Below are 19,634 nucleotides of genomic sequence, written 5' to 3' on the forward strand. Positions count from 1 at the left end.
CAGCATGCAACAAAATGGCTGTTATGGATGTGGAAGCCGAGGGTGAGGTTGGGTAAGCTCTGGAGGTTTTCATTGATCTCCTCCACAGCAAACACGAAGGCCAGAGTGTGCTGATACATCTGAGTCACGAAGCTGCAAAGTGATTGACATGATGCATCAGAGTGCCTCTGCTTCAAAATATGGAGACTGCTACATTTTCATTGAAAAGATTTTTAGGAAATAGATTGTCCAGAATAGATGATATAGCTCCAGTTCAGGACATGGTGATGAAACGTTTCATGTTTCTGACCAATGCCACCACATCTTTAGGAGCTATGCATACACTCACACACGTATGATGTTCAAAATGAAGATGTTTCATGTCGTATCGCTATCGGCCTTCAGTTATCACTTTAGATCCTCTCTTGTTGCTGCTGCTGCTGTTGATATTATTAAATTTATGTGTTGCACCCCACTGCGACAGGCTGTTTCAAAGTGTCTTACACATACAAGTACAGAGATTTCTGCTTGCAGAAAATGCCCTGTTTGCAACCCAGAACGTGAGTGCGAGCAGGAGAACTTGTTCTCCAGAAACATTCACAACTTCTCTAACATGCGCTCGCATTTGATAAATATGCAGATTTTGCCAAGACAAAAGTTTGAAACTGCACTTTAAAAAAAAACAAACACAATTTTGCCTTTAACTCTATAGGGGCAAATTTGCCCGACTTTGGATTTGTGTTTGTTTGCATGTGTGTGTGTGTGCAATGTTCTTGTTCAATCACAATACTTTTGCACAATTTTCTTCTGCACACAAAATGTGCAGCAATTGCAAAACAGGACAGATGAGCATCTAGGTGATGTCTGGGAAATCTTGATGAACTCAAACATTGCTTGTTCACTCATCCCTAATTACAGATGGAAGACAACTACACTAATTCTAATCCTTGGGTTATTTAGAGGGTAGAACAAAGATCAGACTCAAGGTGGGGCTTATTCATTCATTGGCAAGCAGAGGGAGGCTACACATGGAAGATGATGATCAACAAACAGAACACTTAGTCAAGAGAACTAAAAGAAAATAACTGGTTACAGCTCCTACCAACGCCAATTCTAGAGTACTACGACTATATATGTGTGCGACAAGCATAGACCAAATCTCCCACCTTTTCTCTTTCTCAGGTTAACTGCCTACTCCTTCACTGACAAGTTGGGGGTGGTGGTGCTGCTGTTGCACTCATGTCCTGCACTCATGTGGGTTTCCCATTGACAGCTGAATGGCCACTGTGTGCATAGAATGCTGGACTAGATGGACCCTTGGTCTGATCCAGCAGGGCTCTTATGTTCTGATGATCCAACTGGCAGTTGCAACTGGCAATGAGGCTGTGCTCTCTCCCTCTCCCCCTGATTCAATCAGGGTGGAGGACCCTCACTCTTGACAGACAGCTCCTCCGGCCCAGGCACCAAACCACTTTGTTACTGACCTCATCTGAGAACATTTTTGGAGTTACAATGATATGTGAGTTGTGTGTCTAAACTTGAGTACATGTGTGTATATGTTGTAGGCTAGCTGGTGGTTCCTGGGATCATCTGAACATTTCATTTGCTAGTCTGTTGTGACAGTTTGTATATGACAGTTCAGGTGATGTCTTGCAAGCTTGGAGTGATCTTTTTCCCTCTCTGTTAAGACATTAGAAAAGGTTTTTCTGTGCATACTTCACCTGTGTATTCAATATACTTGCAAACAGGTTAAGGGCCCAGCAGGGGCAGTATAGAAAAAGAAGTTTGAACAGAACAGAAGTTTGGACAAAAGAAGTTCTGTTGGAGGAGGAAACAGAGTTCATATAGACAATGAATGTGAGTATAGGGCAGTTTTTAAAAAACTGATCTCATACCTAGTAGCTCAGATCTCAAATTTTCTGTAGCCAACTCGAAAGGTGGGAACTATGACCTACAGAAATTCTAGCTAGAAATAATATTGTCCAAGGATGATGGGGGGAGGGGGTCGATAATCACAGAAAGACCAACAAATGATGCAGAAGTGTGGGAAAACAAAAACTGACAGATGAGAGCTACAATGAACCTTCTAGAGGAGGTTCAATGAACCTTCTAGAGAAGGAGGATCAATTAATTCATATTGGAAATGGAAATACAGCAAAAGGACTGCATGAACATGATAACCTATCAAAACATTCCTTTGGTTTTCTGTGGTACTTTTAAACTTTTAAAAGTTTGATATTATGTCTTGTCAAGTTGTATTTTGTATTTTATGAACTGCCCAGAGAGCCTCAGCTATTGGGTGGTATAAAGATGTATTAAATAAAAATAGCAAGGTTTTTTTTCCTGAGAAAGCTGAACTGAATGAAGCTAGAAAAAGACACTAACAAAAATCCTATGGTCCCTGGATCACTCTCCCAGGGACCATTGGATTGATCTGTTAATATGTTAAACCTGTGTTTTTTTGTTTGTTGGTTTTGCATGGTGAAATTATTGAAGACTTTTACTATGGAACAACTACCTAATTTTGTGAAACCAGAGAAAACAGATCTCATCTGAAATTTCAGGAAAGTATGTATTGGTTAAGGCAACCTGCTAGAGCATGGAAAGAAAAAGTAAACACCATACCACCAAAAGAAGGATTTACATGCAATAAAGGAGATCTGTGTTTATATTCCACAAAACAAGATGGATATATATTCTGATATATGTAGACAATATAATAATTTGCTTTGAGGAAGAAATGCCCTACCCGACACCAGCTTGTCTGGCAGAAAGGGGGGGCCATTGCGGGCGGGTGGGGTGACAAGACGTAGGGGCCTCTGATTGGTGCATCCCAGTGGCACCACCATGCAAGGAGGGGCAGGCTGAGTTGCCTTACACTCAGCCCTCCTCCCAATCTCAGTTCTCTGGCTCAACGCAGCTAGAGAGAACTACAGGTTTGCTGAGAAACAACGAAGGACACCTGCCTGCTGGAGACCGGCTTCTTCGCCTTCCCAGCCACATGAACTCGGTGTGCAATCTGCGTGCCCAAAGCCTCGCTGACGTTGAGGCCTAACCAGTGCTGAGTAGAGGGGAACTAGTACTTCGTGGCGGGGCGCGCATGCTCCTGCGTGGCTTTACCATGGCCGGCGCCTCCCCTGCTGGCAGAGGCGCCGGCGTCGGTGACGGAGCACGTTCGGGCACTGTGCCTACGGGCCTCGTCGGTTCAGGCTGCAGCGCGCCTGCCCCTCCCTCCTTCCCGGCCGGCGCTCGCCGCCCCGGTCGGAGCGCCTGCGGCTGTGCCAGCACGTGTCTTGGAGCGGCGCCGTCGTTCCTCACTTCTGCAGGGGTGGAGGCTGAGCGCCCTCCCCTCCCTCTCCCCGGCCGCGGCGTGCCTGCGCCGCCGCGGCCCCAGGATTGCAGGCCCTCGCGGCAGGGCGCTTGTGTGTGTGCGCCGCCACCCCCCAACCGGCGCTTGCCGCCTGGGCTGGCACGCCGGCGGCTGTACAGGCGCGTGCCCAGGTGCCGCGCCGTCCTTCCCTCCCCTGCTGGGGCGTCGGCGCTTGCGGAGGCCGAGCGCCTGCCCCTCCCTTGCCGGCTGCAGCGTGCCTGCGCCGCCGCGGCCCCAAGATTGCTGGCCCTCATGGCGGAGCGCTTGTACGGGGGCGCCGGCCCCCGCAGCTGGCGCTTGCCGCCCTGGCGGGAGCGTGGGCAGCTGTGCCGGCGCGCGCTCGGGTGCGGCGCCGGTTGGCCTGTTCCCCCACGTGGCACCAGCGATTGCGGCGGCTGGGTGCCCCCCCTTACCACGGCCCCGGTCTCCAGCGCTCTCGGGGGGTGTGTGTCTCCGTGCGTTGGGCCGGTGTGAGCGCCACGCGGCACAAGCGTGCACGCGGTGCTGGTGGCTGCCAGCGCTTTCCGGCCTTGTGGGGGTGCCGGTGTTTTGAGCGGCGGCGTGCTTGCCCCGCTTCCTTTCTTGCGAGCACTCATCCGCCCCCCCCACCACCACCACCAAAAAAAAAAAAAACCATGGCCCCCCCCACATAATTAAAATAAAATAATAATATTTTTTAAAAAAAATGAAAAGGAAAGGAAAGAAAATAAAAGAAGAATAAATAAATAGTTATTAAAAATAATGATGATGATGATGATGATGATAATAATAATAATAATAAATAAAAATAATAGAATGATTAGAAAACTCACACAGACACCCCCAGCAGCTGCTGCTCCTCGTTGCATGCCCACCGTGACTTCTGGGTCGCAGGAGCTTTGGCATGGGGCGCCTGTGCCCAGGCGCGGCTTCCATGGCCATCGGCCCTGGCCGCGCCTCTTGGGCGCCGGGCTTGCAGCAGGCGGCAACCCTTTAAAGCCACTGTGGCCTAGTGGCTGCAGTGTTGAACCGGGGCTTGAGAGACCCTTGTTCTAGTCTCCTTTTCGGGGGTTTAGTTCATTGCTAGTCCCCTGCTGGACATGTAGAAGGTGCCAGGTCCTGTCCCTGGCATCTCCAGGTAGGGCAAAAAAAAAAAACCCTACCTGAACCCCTGGCAGAGTCATTGGGGGGGCCACAGATTCTTCACGCCTGCCCTATAAATGAATAAAAGTTAAGGGCTAGACACACGATGTCTTAAATGTTAACACACAGAGCCATACAGGAAGAGGATGAACGTTGTGCGCTCACCTATCTAACCGTTGCCGGACGCGGAGGGTCCCCCTCCTGTCTAGCGGTAATGGAGGCGCTGCTGCCTGTTGTCCTGGGTGACCTGCGAGTAGCCCCCTGGAACCTCCTGCTGGGTGCTCCGACCCCTGCCACTTTACTGTTAAGGGTGATGGTTTGAGGGTTGGACTGGGTCTAGGGAACCGGGCCCTTCCTTTTTTCTTGCCAATATCGTGCCAACCTTATCTCACTTTGTACTGCATGCCCCCCCCAAGAATGGCCAAGGTTGAAGGAACAGGAAGGGTAGGGCTCTTCCTCCCCTCCCCAATAGATTGCGGCCTAGGCCGGAGCCCGAGTCTGATGATGAAGCAGACCTGGTAGAGGCGTCAATTCTTCTCGTTTGGAAACTGCTGAGCATTCTCCAGGGATCCCTTCCCCCTCCCCCGGCCAGGCCTAAGAAACCCTCAGTGGTCCAGTTTAAGTGATCGCGACAGCCGACCCAACGCTCGCTACTTATTTCTATTTACAGCTCGTCTGGACCCTGTTGAAGCCTCCATCTCCTCTTCCTCGGCTTCCGAATGGCTCACCACCTCCGGTGGAGCTCCTCCATTCTTCGGCCTCCCCTTCCCCGAGTGCACAAGCAACATCCGTTTTCCAGTCGGGGTTCAGAGCACGGCCACAATGGATTCAGTCCCGCCTGCTCGGGCATCCGCGTAAGTGGCATATCAGATCCCTACGCTAATCGGGCGAGTTGCGAGGCCACTGGCACTACTCCTTCTTGTAATGGCTTTCACTTGAGGAGGTGTGCGGCTGGCATATGTCGAGGCCTTCCATAGGAGGGCCGCCATTGACCCTTCTCTGCGCAGGGACCTGATGGACCTGGACTTTTCGCTCCAATTTGACTCCTCCCCGGCCGTGTTTCGGCGACAGATCTGACAGTGGCCACATTCCCCAGGCTGTCTCCCACACTGGCCCTCGGCCTATAGCAGGTCCGCTGCTTCAGCACCGCTGTCTGTAATGGGAATACAGTCCCCGGGCACATACTCCCAGAACCTGTGCCCTTTTGTCATGAGTGCTGCCTTGTTGCAGTCAGCACTCGTGCACCTCTTGTCCAATGCCTGGGGACTGTAGGGTCCCCCTTGGAAAGGCCGAGGCAGTAGAAAGCCGGGGGGGCAGGCTACAGCTCCCTCCGGTGGGCCCAGGCCTGGTTAGGTTGGCCCCGCTACTCCGGCTTTAAGATGCTACCCCAACTAGGGGAACACGTTTAACTTGGAACACGATTTCATTCTAGGTTTTAGGACCCCTCCCCCTTTTTTCTAGGTCAATATAAGCCATCCTTACTTAGTACGCAACATTTCCCCTCGCCAGGTGTCGACATGTTTGTGAGAGGTTTTAAGGCAATACTGGCAGAAGGGTTATAGCCCCCCCCTTTTTTCCACACCCCAATATCTACGCTAGGGATTTCCCTTCTCCAAACGGTGCTCAGGAAATCCTCTAAGGGGTTTATCCTGATTTGTACCTTATCTTCCCTGAGGGCCAGTCTGTTAAGCACAAGATCCCGCATCATCTGTGTTCAGTGCGATACACCTCGTCGATGCGGCAGTTGTCTTGGTTTGGGATCCCGGCCACGGGTTCCTGTTGGCATATGCTACATGGAGTCCAAAGATGGTGGTCAATGTTCTGACCTAATGCAAACATTGCTTCCCCTTCCTTGTACCTCGGGGTCCCTTAACTCACAAAAGGTTGAGGGCCCATCTCCCACATCAACATTCAGTGAAGCCAATCTGATACCCTGAGGCATTATTCTCGCCTCCCTCAGGACAACATTCAGGTCTTTTGGGCACAGCTGCAAGCAGTTATACATCTTCCTAGGGTTTCCTGTGGTGGGCCATGAAAGATACAGTTGGGCATCTTCTTTTCACAGTTAGAGTGGCAGCCCCTGGCCGTGCCTTCTCGTGCCGGCTCAGTTTGGGCAGTGCTGGGACTGCGGCTGCCGCATCATTGACCCAGGGTCACTTCTGCTGTGCGCACGTATCCATGGGCAGGGATTCAACTTAATATGGCTTCAATGGCTACCTCCTTCCGGAGGCGTGAGCTGCCCCTCAAAGCCGGCCTGCGGATTCACAGGGTTCCACCACTACTCCGGTGGGGGGGGGGTTCAGACTCATGGGACAGGTCCGATCGTGCTGTGGGTATTGCCCTGTAGAGTGGAGGTGGCCGCCACCAAGCACATTCTGATTTGACCTCATAGCCAAATCAGTAACCCCCCCCCCTTTGGTATGACAACGTGATGACATTATTCATTCCCCGTCCTCCTGAAATCAGAGGGTCATGTCAGTCGTCAGTATGTTCGCGCTCCAGTGTCGGTGTTACAACATCTGGTTCTGGGTCCTCCATGTGCTGGGTTAGATAAACCCAATTGTCGATACTTTGTCACGAAATTAGGTCAACGACTTCTAGGCCTTAGCCCCACTGGTGCGTACATTCCCAGATCCCATACTACAGTACTATGGGAGACTGGGATACCGAAGCCAAGCATGCCATCCTGCATTCCATGGCTCTCAGTACATGAGCCGCCTGCGACAGAGCAGGTATGGCGTGCTGCGCAATAGGAAAAGCTTCGGCAACAGGAATCATGGCCCTTACCTATAGTTCATTGGCCGCAATTTCGCGCCTCCTTAAGGAACAACAGAATATCTGTTTGGGACCATAAGTCGCAAGATGGCCATTTAGCCTTCTGGCCCACAACGCTGGGAATTACTGTCTCCCATGTCAGATTTAGGGTTCGGAGTGCAATAGGGTTGGGCACAGTTGTCGCCTGTTTTAGTGAATTTAGCCACCCTATCTCCCCGGATACCTCCCTTTTGGGCTCCGGGGGTAATGGCCCTCCATTTGTCCTGTTCAGTAAGACGTTTCCCTGTTCCACACAGCAACCTTAATGGCTGTCTACAAGCCCCCCCCCCCCCCCCAGGAATTCAGGGTTGGACTGGGATCTCAAGTCCGATTTGTTCCGGAGGGCCTTGAGATACTTCACGATCTCAAGTCCGATTTGTTCCGGAGGGCCTTGAGATACTTCACAGTACAGGTCTGGCCCAATGTAACCCACTTACGTATTTGGTGATCAAACTGTTCGGCATGGCAAGGGCACGGCAGGGGCCCACGGCCAAGCAGAAGTCAATGGGTTATTCCACTGGAGGTTTCTCTCACAGGCACGTTATGGCAGTTTGAAAATGGGGCTTCACAGCGTTCTGGCCTGCGTTCGTGAGTTATCCGCTTCGTCCTGACACGATTCTCGCTTTGCTTGCCCTAATGTGTTTACTCCTTAGACTAGCAGACTTGTCGTACGCCGGAACGGGTGCTCTTACATGGGCACGTTATGATGTCTTGAGCTGCATGAAGGGCTTGTAGGTCGTCTTCGGACTTCAGCTTCTGTCACTCCGACACATTGGGATCCAGTGGCTTCTCAGACGAGGCATACGGTGGGAGTCCCGTCCTCACTGTGTTCCACCAAAGTTTGTTAAGTCTTCCTCCGCAGGTACAGGTGCTGCACATTGAGAGGAATGACTTCGGCTGTAAGCCAGGCAAGGACCTGATCGAACAGGCCTTGGTTGAGATGCAGGTGGTCTGGCATACCTGGCTGGAAGTAGCCTATTGCAGTCCTCACCGCTCCCATGGATCAATGGGAAGGCATGGAATGACGTTGCCAGTGGCAGGGCACGTTGGAAAGCGCATAGAGAAATGGCTTATGGCCTATGCGAATGTGGCGATGGACACACCATCTGCCAGGAAATTCTGTGGACATGGAGGGAGCATTACAGGTAGGACGGTGTCCGCCTGTCTCATGTAGTAAATAACATATTTCTGTCTGATCTGCAAAGGGGCCTGTGGGAAGTTCCTCTGCGCAGGTGGGGGGAGTTTCACAAGCTCTAGGCTTGTGACTCCTGTGGCGGCTAGGACTGGCAAAACAGGAAAGTAGGGATGGTGTGCATGCAGAGGCACCTTATGGTGACAGGTGACGCCTGAGGCCCCCCGAACGGGTTGTGCGGCTCGGCGGGGGCATAAGGGTTGCCTGGGAGACCAACCCTACTCACTCACCCAGGTGTTGTGCGGCACCGGGTTGGGGGTGACACTGGAAGGTCTACCTCCCCCAGAAGGGGCAGTCCGGAGGGATGGCGAGATCACCTCCACCCCTCAGGCTGGGTGTGTTTTCGCCCAAGAAGTGCCAGCTAGCTACAGTCACAGTTAGATGCCCGTCCTAGTTACCCCTTTGCAAGTATTTCAATAAAATGTGGCCCAGTTTTCAACCCAAGCTTGTTGTCTGCGTCTTCTTTAACCCATCTCCGCTCGCAAATGCCCTACCCGACACCAGCTTGTCTGGCAGAAAGGGGGGGCCATTGAGGGCGGGTGGGGTGACAAGACGTAGGGGCCTCTGATTGATGCATCCCAGTGGCACCACCATGCAAGGAGGGGCAGGCTGAGTTGCCTTAAACTCAGCCCTCCTCCCAATCTCAGTTCTCTGGCTCAACGCAGCTCCCTCCCACCCTCCCCTAAGCAGTGTGGGTTTCTTGCTGGCTGCCCTTTAGGAGCCACGTAGGAATTTTTTGGCTCACAGTTCAATTGGCCTATTACTGTGAGTCTTTTTTGCCTACGTCACACTGTTTTGTGCGGGTCGAGTGTGTCCTGTAAGGGAATACAGTCTATATCATCGGTCACATTCCAGTTGGCGGCTAGGACGGGCAAAACAGGAAAGTAGGGATGGTGTGCATGCAGAGGCACCTTATGGTGACAGGTGACGCCTGAGGCCCCCCAAAGGGGTTGTGCGGCTTGGCGGGGGGGGATAAGGGTTGCCTGGGAGACCAACCCTACTCACTCACCCAGGTGTTGTGCGGCACCAGGTTGGGGGTGACACCGGAAGGTCTACCTCCCCCAGAAGGGGCAGTCCGGAGGGATGGCGAGATCACCGCCACCCCTCAGGCTGGGTGTGTTTTCGCCCAAGAAGTGCCAGCTAGCTGCTGTCACAGTTAGATGCCCATCCTAGTTACCCCTTTGCAAGTATTTCAATAAAATGTGGCCCAATTTTCAACCCAAGCTTGTTGTCTGCGTCTTCTTTAACCCATCTCCGCTTGCAAAGCAATATTGAGAAAATAATATGTAAAATGGGTCAAATTTTTGAGGTAAAACATCTATGTAATATTAGTCATTATTTTGGCATTCAAAAAGGGAAAGAATGGCAGTTACTGTCTTAATCAGAAACATAAACTTACTGAAAAGTTACGTTTTCGTATGAAGAATGCACAGTAGGTAAAACCTGCTACAGATGTTAATTGTGTGAAGAATAGTTATGAGAATAGTCCTAGTAAATAATGATCAATTCAGAAAAAGCTATTGGAAAATCGTTATATACTGCTACTTTAAAAAGGCATCAGCAGTAGGGATTTTGTGTAGGAAAATTGAGAAACCAAATCAGAATTATTGGAATGCAGGAAAAAGGGGGATGTGTTATTTAAAGGGAACAATACACAAATCCAAAGTGGGTTGTGTGGATGCTGGTTGTGCTATCAACAAGTGGACATTTCTTTTAATATGGGAGAGGAAGTATATATTGGTCCAGTAGAAAACAAATATCTCTAACACTTTCACCTTCTGAAGTGGAATATATAGATGCTGCACAAGCATATCAAGAAGTTATATAGATTCATGAAGTGTTGTCAGATCTCAGATTGGATGTTGTGGAACCTACAACTATATCTGAAGACATTCAAGGATGCATAAAACTGGCCCACACTGAACAGATTAATCCTCAAGTGAAACATAATGATGTAAAATCTCATTTGTTAAAGGACATGCGAGAACAGGGAATGATTAATCTGCAGTACTGTCCTTCAGAGGAAATGATTGCAACCTCTACCCGGGGGCGATACTGCAATGTACAAACAAAAAGGAGTGGTGAAGATTAAGTCACATTCTGTGTAGGGAAGGTGTTGGATTGCAACAGCATGTGAGTTTTATATACAAGCTTGAGTACATTTTTGTGTTTATTACAAACTAGCTGGTGGTCCCTGAGGTTATCTGAATATGCAACCTGCTGGTCTTGTTGTGATCATTCATTTATGACAGTTAAGTCAGTGTCTTTCCAGCATGGGGTTTATCTTTTCCCTTCTCTGTTAAGACATTCTTGTGTTCATTAGAAAAGCTTTTCTTGTGCATACTTCAGCTGAGTGTACAAGTTACTTGCCAGCAAAAATCAGGTCACTGTAAATGCAATAAATTGATGGTTTTATCACTGCAACAGCAGATGTCATAAATGCTACCAATGAGGATCAAAAACATGAACCAAAGGTTGAAGTGATACGAACTTGTAAAAAAAATCAACCTTAATTAGAAATGATAGAGCATGCGTGGAAGCATTTCCTACCTCATTCATGTCTAACAGAAATAGATTGCAAAAATCATTGACTCCCAAAAGAATATGCAATGCCAACAATCAGTTCAGAAAGAACTCCTAAATGTCAAATACAGAGCTGACTGCATTCTTGTTAATGGCGAGGGTTGTCTTTACTGTGACACTTACTCAACGTGTACATAAATACAATTACTTCTGAGTAGAAATGTATAGGATTGCACTATGAATAATTAAATCATAATTTACAATAGACCAGAAATTCTTCAGGGTGACCAAAGAAAATAAAACATTTGCTGTAATAGATCTTACAATATCTCTCACACACGGCATTATAAAAGCAGAGAATAAATGGTGAAGGGCACAACCCTATGGTGATGACCAGAAGCCTCCAAAGTTGGAGGTTTATGGTTGTCCTGGGGAGGGCAGGAGAAGTGGCAGATCTTTGCCTCCATTGGTCGTCCCATCTTGCATTTTTTGCTAGAAGGGCTTTTTTTCCCATTCAATGAAAGTGTCTTGGAGGGGGAGGGAAGGAGTCTAGAGAGGACTCAGGGTAGCTCATATCCTGGCCTCTCCAGTCTCCTCCCCTCCCTACCCACAGAAATGCACCCTTCCTTCATCCCCGGAGGTTGAGTTCCCGACCTCGGAGAGCAGTCGACATGGTTCTTTCTGCACTGGCTGTGATGGGGAGGGAGGGGTCTGAGCACCAGTTCTCAGCTCCAGTGTCAGAGCACTGTCTCCGACCTCAGGTCTAGGAATCCAAGCTATCCTATGGCCCCTCCGATGCTGTCTAGGGGCCATAGGATGGTTCCCTTAATAAATATACTTCAGCATCTACCTATAAATATGAAGTGTGTCTGGAACTCACAACAATTCATATGTTACTCATTTCAATATTAACCCCATGATTTATTTCAAATCACTTAAAGCAAAACATAGAGAGAATACAGGTGCCATTCTCCCTCATCCATGCAAGACAATGCAAAAAGTTGTCATTCTGACATTATAGACGATAGTCATAAACAATGAGTGGCAGTCACAAAACAACACTTGGGATATAAGCTCTGGGTCAATGGAGGGTGAATAATAATAATAAGAATAAGAATAAGAAGAATAATGGCGGCACAGGGAGGGTTAGGCTGCCTTTCTAAAATGAAAGAATACGTCAGACAACCTCTGACTTAGCATGGAAAACATGCAATCATCACCTCCGTTAAACTCTGTTTCCTGTTCAGTATGGGAAGGAACCTCAAAGTTGCTTCATAGATGGTACCTTATTCAGGTGAAATTGGGTTTTATGAACCCTTCTTTATACCCTAATTGTTGTAGTGGATGCACAGAAGGTGGGTCCTTCTTTCACATGGCGTGACTTTGCCCACAGGTATCAGATTTTTGGGATCACGTTTTTAATCAGATTTCTATTATTACTAAACAATTAGTTCTCAAGACCCCAGTACTTGCACCCCTTTTCCAATTTATAGGTACAAAACTATTACATAAGGAACACACGCACACACACACACACACACACACACACATCTTTTAACAGCAGCTTGTCTTAAAATAGCAGGGGAGTGGAAAACTTCAGACTTTATTTTAGAGGTTTGGTATAGTCGTGTATGGGATCTTGCCTTGATGGAAAACAACTTATGCATGTCAAAGAGGTATTCTAATTCTGAGGCATATGATACTACTTGGCTTTCTTTTGTCACCCATGTATCTGAAATCTCTTAAAAAAGAAAAAGAAAAGAAAAAAGAGGTACAATCCCAATCATTCCCAAACCACTGAAATTAAAGCCAAATAGATCACCCTTTATGGCAATGTTATCTGGACAGATATATGATATGATTAAAACAATAAGGAGTCTAGAGTTGACTTGCTCAGACCCGAACTCTGATCTACAAAAGCTTTTCCCATAATAACTCTGCAAGTCTTTAATGTGCAAAACCCCCTCTTCATTGATTTGGTTGAACAGACCAGCATGTCTTACCCCTCTGGAAAGTGATATGGTTAAGAAACCTTACATGAGGTCATCAAGGAATTCATTAGAGGGATTTGATTGGAAGCTTACAGGGTTGGAAAATGTGTAGATCTGAGAAATAATGCCAGCAATGTTGAAGTCTCCTGAATGATACTTGTGTTTTATTAGAAGAGGGTCAATGATACTACAGTTACGAAGCAGAACATTCCACGCTCTCTGAGGCAGCAGCGCTAATTAGGGTTGGCGGAGAATTTCTCCCCGAAACTTCGGGGGACCGAGCACCAACGTATTCGGCCCCCCAAACAAGTTTCGGGGAGAAATTCTCCACACACCCCCACCGCCTGCACCCCCCCCAGGACGGGACTTACCTTTGCCGAATGTCCCTCCCGGCGGCGGGTCCTGGCGGCGGTTCGTCGGGTCTTCGTCAGGGGCAGGGGCGGCAGCCGATCTTTCGACCGGCTGCCACCGCCGCCATTCCAATAAAACTAAAAAAAAAAAAATGCCCCCGTGATAGGCTATGTGACGATTAACGTAGCCTATCACGGCTAGTTCTGCAAAGTCAGCCGTGATAGGCTACGTAAATCGTCACGTAGCCTATCACGGGTGACTTTAAAAAAAAAAAAGCGCGTACAGATAATGGTGGCCCCCATAAGGGAACCGCCATTCCCGTTCCTTATTTGGTCGCTGTAGTCTACGTAAAGATTACGTAGACTACGGCGAAAATAAGGGCAACGCTATTTGCATTGCCCTTATTTTCACCAAAGTCTACGTAAAGATTTACGTAGACTACAGCGACCAAATAAGGAACGCGAATGGCAGCTCCCTATGGGGGCCGCCATTTGCGTACACACTTTTTTTTTTTTTTAAGTCACCTGTGATAGGCTACGTGACAATTTACGTAGCCTATCATGGCTGACTTTGCAGAACTAGCCGTGATAGGCTACGTTAATCGTCACATAGCCTATCATGGGGGCGTTTGTTTTTTTTTTACTTTTAATTTCGCGGCCGGGCGAGGCGAGGCGCCTCCTCCCCGGCCTGAATTTCGGCCGGGCAAGGCGGGAAGCCTCCCCCCCGGCCTGAACTTCGGGGGGAGAGCAGCGAAGCGCCTCCCCCCCACCGCGAAAAGCTGCGAGACCAGGTAAGTGGGTTTCGTGCACCCCTAGCGCTAATACCAAGACCATGATCAACAGCACCTTGTGTGAATATTTTCCTTCCAGACCCCGATTCACCTGTTCCTTCATTGTCATCCAAGTGTCCCTGAGTAGCTTGAATGACTACTCAGTCGATGTATTCAGAGGTAGGATTGTACAGCATAATGGTGAGTTAGGATATCACACAACAATCACACTGATGGAGCCGTTTCTGCTTCAGTCCCCTGTTCTGAATGGCACAGGGTTTATTAAAAGGTTTGTTCTGTATCATTATATATATATATATATATATATATATATATATATATATATATATATGTTATTGGCAACTGGAACTTCCTTGGGACATAGAGAAGAAGCAAAAGTCATTATTGTTAACGTCAAAATTACAGAGGACATAATCACCTATTCAGAATTGCAGGTTGTTTGCAACACAGCAGAAGAAAAAAAGTTTATCATGAGTCTCAGCAGAGGTTTCCTCTTCTCCTCTTCATCGGGAGAGCAGCAGCCTGGTAATAACAAGAGACTCAGGGGAAGGTCTGTAGCTTAGTGTACTTGTACAAGCTTGCAGATAATGCAAGCAGGACAGAATTGGTGTTATGTGCTTGGACCTTCTGATCCCTGTTATTAATCTGACTGCTGCATTTTGCACAAGCTGCAGCGTTTGACAGTCTTCAGGGGCAGCCCCACATAGAGCATATTACAGTAATCTAACATGGAGGTTACCAGAGCATAGACAATTGAAGCCAAGTTAGCCCTGTCCAGATGTAAGTGTAACTGTGCTAGCATCCGAAGCTGATGGAAGGCTCTCAGAGCCTCAAGTGACTTTGGGGAAACAAAAGTACTGAGAACCATCCCCACCCCAAGGATGAGACTGGTGGTCATGTGTCTGAAATCACACTTTATTCACAAACGTGTACACGGCTAATTCACAGTGGAACTACAAGTTGGGAACAGGTTACCCATGGCTTTTATCAGAAAACATAATATATATTAAAAAATACCAGGCAAGAGATCTTAGCCAATCAAAAGCTTGCATATGTTATCTATATCCAATACTTTAGGGATTATGCTGATTACACACACATTTATCACATGTACAGAATGCTTCTTTCTATCCATGAATATACCCTTAAGCACAGCTGGGGCTCAATGATTTGCAAATTCCTGCAAGACAGTACCTTATCTCATTAGGCAATGGGTTTCTGCCTGCCTATTGTCCTCATGAGATAGGAGTTGGAGTCTCTTTTATCGGTGTTCAGGAATGTTTATTCCACCCTCTTACCCAGTTATCAGTGTCTAGGGATGTACGAAAGTGACTTACCTTTCGCGGATTATGTTGATGGTGGGGGGGAGGCGTTCCGTCCCTCCCCCCGGAATCCTGGCTGGGGGGGGAGGTGCTCCGTTCCTCCCCCCGGAATCCTCGAACGGCCAGCTGTGCTCCGTAGCAGCTCCGCGGAGCAGCTGGCCAGGCCCGGCCAGGCCAGAGCTGTCTGCAGCTGGATTTCCAGCCGCGGAGGGCTCTGGGTAAAAAAACAACAACAACCCCGCATACGCAAATGGCGGCGGCTATGGCTGCCGCCATTTGCGTTCCTTCTTTTTGGCCATCTTAATCTACATAAATATTTAAGTAGAGTATGATGGCGAAAATCAAGGGGAACGCAAATAGCGTAGCGGGCACTATTTGCGTCCCTTTTTCATTCACCGTTTTAGCCTATGTAAATCTTTACGTAGGCTAAAATGGCGAATCAAAAGGGGACGCAAATAGTGCCCACTACGCTATTTGTGTTCCCCTTGATTTTCGCTGTCATAATCTATGTAAATATTTATGTAGATTAAGACGGTAAAAAGAAGGAACGCAAATGGCAGTGGCCGTGGCCGCCACCATTTGCATATGCGGGTTTTTGGTTTTTTTAAACCCACCCCCAACCATGATAGGCTACGTAAAGATTTACGTAGCCTATCACATCTTCTTCTTTTTTCCCACAAGCCTGGAAATGGCAGCAGCGGCAGCCAGTCAGAAGACCGCCCGCCGCCACCGAAGCCGCTGCCGCCGGAGCCACTGCCGCCGCCTGGAAGATCCGCCCCAGGTAAGTCTCATCCCGGGGGGGATCTGTGGGGGGGTGGGGGGCAGGCCGTTCCGCCACAGATTTTGGGGGGCCGAATGCACTGGCATTCAGCCTCACCGAGATCCATGGCGGAATTCTCTGACATCCCTATCAGTGTCTTATTTTCCTCAGTTACATTTTCTGTACTTTTCCATCCTGGGGAATTTGGTTCAGGCCTACACTTCGGTGTTTCTCCCACATGACAGGGATGGCTCTAGGAGAACCTCCAAGCTATGATCCTGCTCCTTCCAGGAGAGTGCAACCCCTCCAAGGAAGGATGAACACACTCCATCTGGTCAGAAGAACCACCCACTGACAGACAAGTGTCAGTGTTGTCTGGATTGAGCTTCAGTGTATTAGCCCCCATCCAGTCCATTGCTGAAGCCAAGCACTGAATTAGCATATCCATAGCCTCACCTAGAGAGGATGAAAATAAGTAGAGTTGTGTATAATCAGTATACTGATGACAGCACATTCTCAAACTCTGGATGACCCCAGTCAATGGTTTCATGTAGATGTTAAATAGTATGAGGGACAAAACCAACTCCTGAGGGACCCCGTCCTTGGAGAATACACGGGGCTGAAAAATATACCCTGAGCAACACCTTCTGAAGCCATCCATCCAAATAGGAGTAGAACCACTGTAACACAGTACCCCCACTCCCAGCTTAGACAGCCGCTGCCATGATTGATGGTATCAAATACTGCTGAAATATTAAAGAGAAACAACTGATTCACTCTCCCCTGTCTCTCTCCCAAGAAAAGTAATCATACAAGGTGACCAAGGCTGTTTCCATGACCAAGGCTGTTTGGGGCTCAGGCCAAAATCAGACCTGAACCCCAACAGAAAAATATCCAGTTAACTGGTTCATTGAAGAATATCTGGAACTGGTTGGCCATCACCCACTCCAGGAACTTGCCCAGGAAAGGAAAATTTGCCTTGTGCTAAAGCTGTTAAGATCTTATGGGTCCTTCTCCTTCATTTGGAGTTTAAAAAATATTTAGGTTTTATACTGTGATTTATTATGTTTATCTTTTATGGTTTTAAATTTTGTTATGTGAACCTCCTGAGGAGGTCCAGCGATTGGGCAGAATAGAAATGTAACTAATTAATGAATAACAAACACATATTTTGTTCACTAATTACAAAATGAACTGTGAATAAAAATGCATATTTTTTTTTTTAATTCAGAGCTGAGAGTTCACCTTGTAACTCCTACCTACTGAGAACCTCCTACCTACTCTGTGAGGGAATATCTCTGAATTCCAAGGAATATCACAACAATTATGAGATACACTAATTGAGTAGAAAGAATGGAAATAGCCTATGGATCCATGATTTTAATTTCTGGATCATCAGGAGGTGTGAGGAGAAAGGCATGTAAATGCACTACATTAATTTGCATTAACTTGAGTAGTGATTAAATCTACTGTTCCCACAAACTATCAACTCTAAAAACTGAATAAATTCCAAAGCAGAAAACAGTTCCAATCTGTCATGATACCAAATTCCAGAAACAGTGACTGGTTTAAATACCATAGCACATGATGAGACATAGTCATGCCTTTAACTAGATCAGGGCAATATAGTTTTTAGTGTATTAAGTCTTTCTTCTTATTAGCTGCTGCCTATTGTTTAACTCAGGTCTTATCACGATGATATAGCATTTGGGAGGGAAAATGCAACCTAGTAATCCAGCACTGGAAGCCAAGATGGAGAAGATTTCCACAGCCACCATGTATTTTCCTTTCGTGTTCTGGTAGGTTGGAACAAAGGTCAGCCAAACACTGCAGAAGACCAACATGCTGAGGGTGATAAATTTAGCTTCATTAAAGCTGTCAGGTAACTTCCTGCCTAGGAAAGCCACAATGAAGCTCACAATAGCCAGAAAGCCCATAAAGCCCAGGACACAGTAGAACATGATAGGGGAACCCTCATTACATTCCAGTATAATCACTTCAGTCATTGAATGCAAGTCAAGAGCTGGAAATGGAGGAGAGGTTGCCAGCCACACAGTACAAACACTGGCTTGAAAAAGGGAACTGGAAAGAACTATGGAATTAGCCAGTCCTTTCCCCACCCATCTCCTCATTCTGGACCCTGGCTTGGTGGCCATGAAAGCAAGAACCACAGTGATGGTTTTGGCCAACACACATGAAACTGCCACTGAGAAGATGATGCCAAAAGCTGTTTGTCGAAGGAGACAAGTCACCTTTTCAGGTCGGCCAATGAATAGCAAAGCACAAAGGAAGGAGAGCAGAAGGGAAATGAGGAGAGTGAAGGTGAGATTTCGGTTGTTGGCTTTGACTATGGGGGTGTCCTTGTGCTTAATGAAGATCCAAAGCACCCAAACTGTGATTGAAGAAAAGGAAAGAGCAACAGTAGCCAAATTAATCCCCAAAGGTTCTTCATAAGTCAGAAAGCTGGTATCTTTGGGAATGCATAAATCCTGGTCCTGGTTTGGATAATGATCTTCAGGACACTGATAACAGTTATCCATGTCTGAAAAAGACAAGTTTTTTTTTTCTTCAATACATGACAGTGTTGCAAACAGTGCAATACAGTAATCAGCACTACAAAGGTACAAGGACAGCTAGCTCCAAACCAGTAGGCACCATTCCCAAGTAATTAGTTTTGCAGGAATCTTGTACAAAGGAATTCTGCAGAAAAATGCACGCTTTATTGCCCTGTGACGAGGGGAAACTGATTCTCACCACTGAAGGTGTCTTCTCTCCCTGGTGTTCAGAAAACAGGACTTATCATAACCTCCATCTCTTGTCTGGATAGGCTGAAATAATTTAGTTTAGTTTAGTTTAGTTTAGTTTCTGTGAAGTTGGGTGCTGTGCAGAAGAGCCCAGATACATCATATGGGTACATTAAATTGCATCAGCAAACATTGTTTAATTGTGAATAATTTGTCATATACATGAGAGAAATGGATGCCTACAGATGATGCATTAATGGCAAAAAAACATTTTTAACTTGATGCATGACACTTCTTACCCTTCTGGCTTGAAATCTTCCCTTCTGGGCATGGAAGGCAAACGTAACAGCAAAATGGCTTCCCTTCAGTCTTTGTTCTACTGTAACCCAACTGGCAGACGTCATTACACAGAGAAAGTGGCTGAACCTGTGTGAAAGTGAAAGCGGTGGATATTTTAACATTTAGAAAATATATTCAAGGAACCTATATCTCAGTAGTTGCCCCCTGGTTAAATAATGGGTTTACACTTGCAAAATGGAAAGGTGCTAAATTAGCAGATTTAGAATATGGGTTCAGTCAATTATGTTCACCTTTCCATGCCTAAGTAGCATTTGGTTTGCCAAATCTCTGTGGAAACCCTGCCAACAGTTTCCTGGAAGCTTATGAAAATGCAAAT

The 19,634-nt window shown here is 47.3% G+C and overlaps 2 protein-coding genes across 2 annotated transcripts; one reads left to right on the plus strand and one right to left on the minus strand.

Moving 5' to 3' along the window:
- Positions 1 to 14: 14 nt before the first annotated feature.
- LOC146342490 (uncharacterized) lies at positions 15 to 17,732 on the plus strand. The gene is made up of 6 exons (XM_084807863.1): positions 15 to 42; positions 1,397 to 1,498; positions 2,882 to 2,989; positions 5,142 to 5,325; positions 16,136 to 16,235; positions 17,446 to 17,732. The coding sequence occupies exons 1-6, from the start codon at positions 15 to 17 to the stop codon at positions 17,449 to 17,451; spliced, it is 528 nt and encodes a 175-aa protein (XP_084663989.1). The 3' UTR covers positions 17,452 to 17,732.
- Positions 17,733 to 17,854: 122 nt separating this feature from the next.
- Positions 17,855 to 19,303, minus strand: LOC146342491 (vomeronasal type-2 receptor 26-like). The gene is made up of 2 exons (XM_084807864.1): positions 19,258 to 19,303; positions 17,855 to 18,756 (listed from the first exon to the last, which is right to left on the minus strand). Exon 2 carries the CDS (start codon positions 18,752 to 18,754, stop codon positions 17,855 to 17,857), a length of 900 nt encoding a protein of 299 aa, XP_084663990.1. The 5' UTR covers positions 18,755 to 18,756; positions 19,258 to 19,303.
- Between the last annotated feature and the right edge of the window lie 331 nt (positions 19,304 to 19,634).

Source organism: Heloderma suspectum, chromosome 6 (assembly GCF_057233095.1).
Source record: "Heloderma suspectum isolate Gila_16-S chromosome 6, 16-S_ref, whole genome shotgun sequence".
NCBI lineage: Eukaryota > Metazoa > Chordata > Lepidosauria > Squamata > Helodermatidae > Heloderma > Heloderma suspectum.

Excerpts from the sequence above, each read along its gene's own strand:
- LOC146342490 (XM_084807863.1), top strand. The coding sequence starts at position 15 with ATGGCTGTTATGGATGTGGAAGCCGAGG. Across the intron at positions 2,990-5,141 it reads TTCCCAGCCACATGAACTCG|CTCGTCTGGACCCTGTTGAA; the intron begins GTGTGCAATCTG and ends TTCTATTTACAG. Across the intron at positions 5,326-16,135 it reads CCGCCTGCTCGGGCATCCGC|CCTGGAAATGGCAGCAGCGG; the intron begins GTAAGTGGCATA and ends TTTTCCCACAAG.
- LOC146342491 (XM_084807864.1), bottom strand. The coding sequence starts at position 18,754 with ATGGATAACTGTTATCAGTGTCCTGAAGATCATTATCCAAACCAGGAC.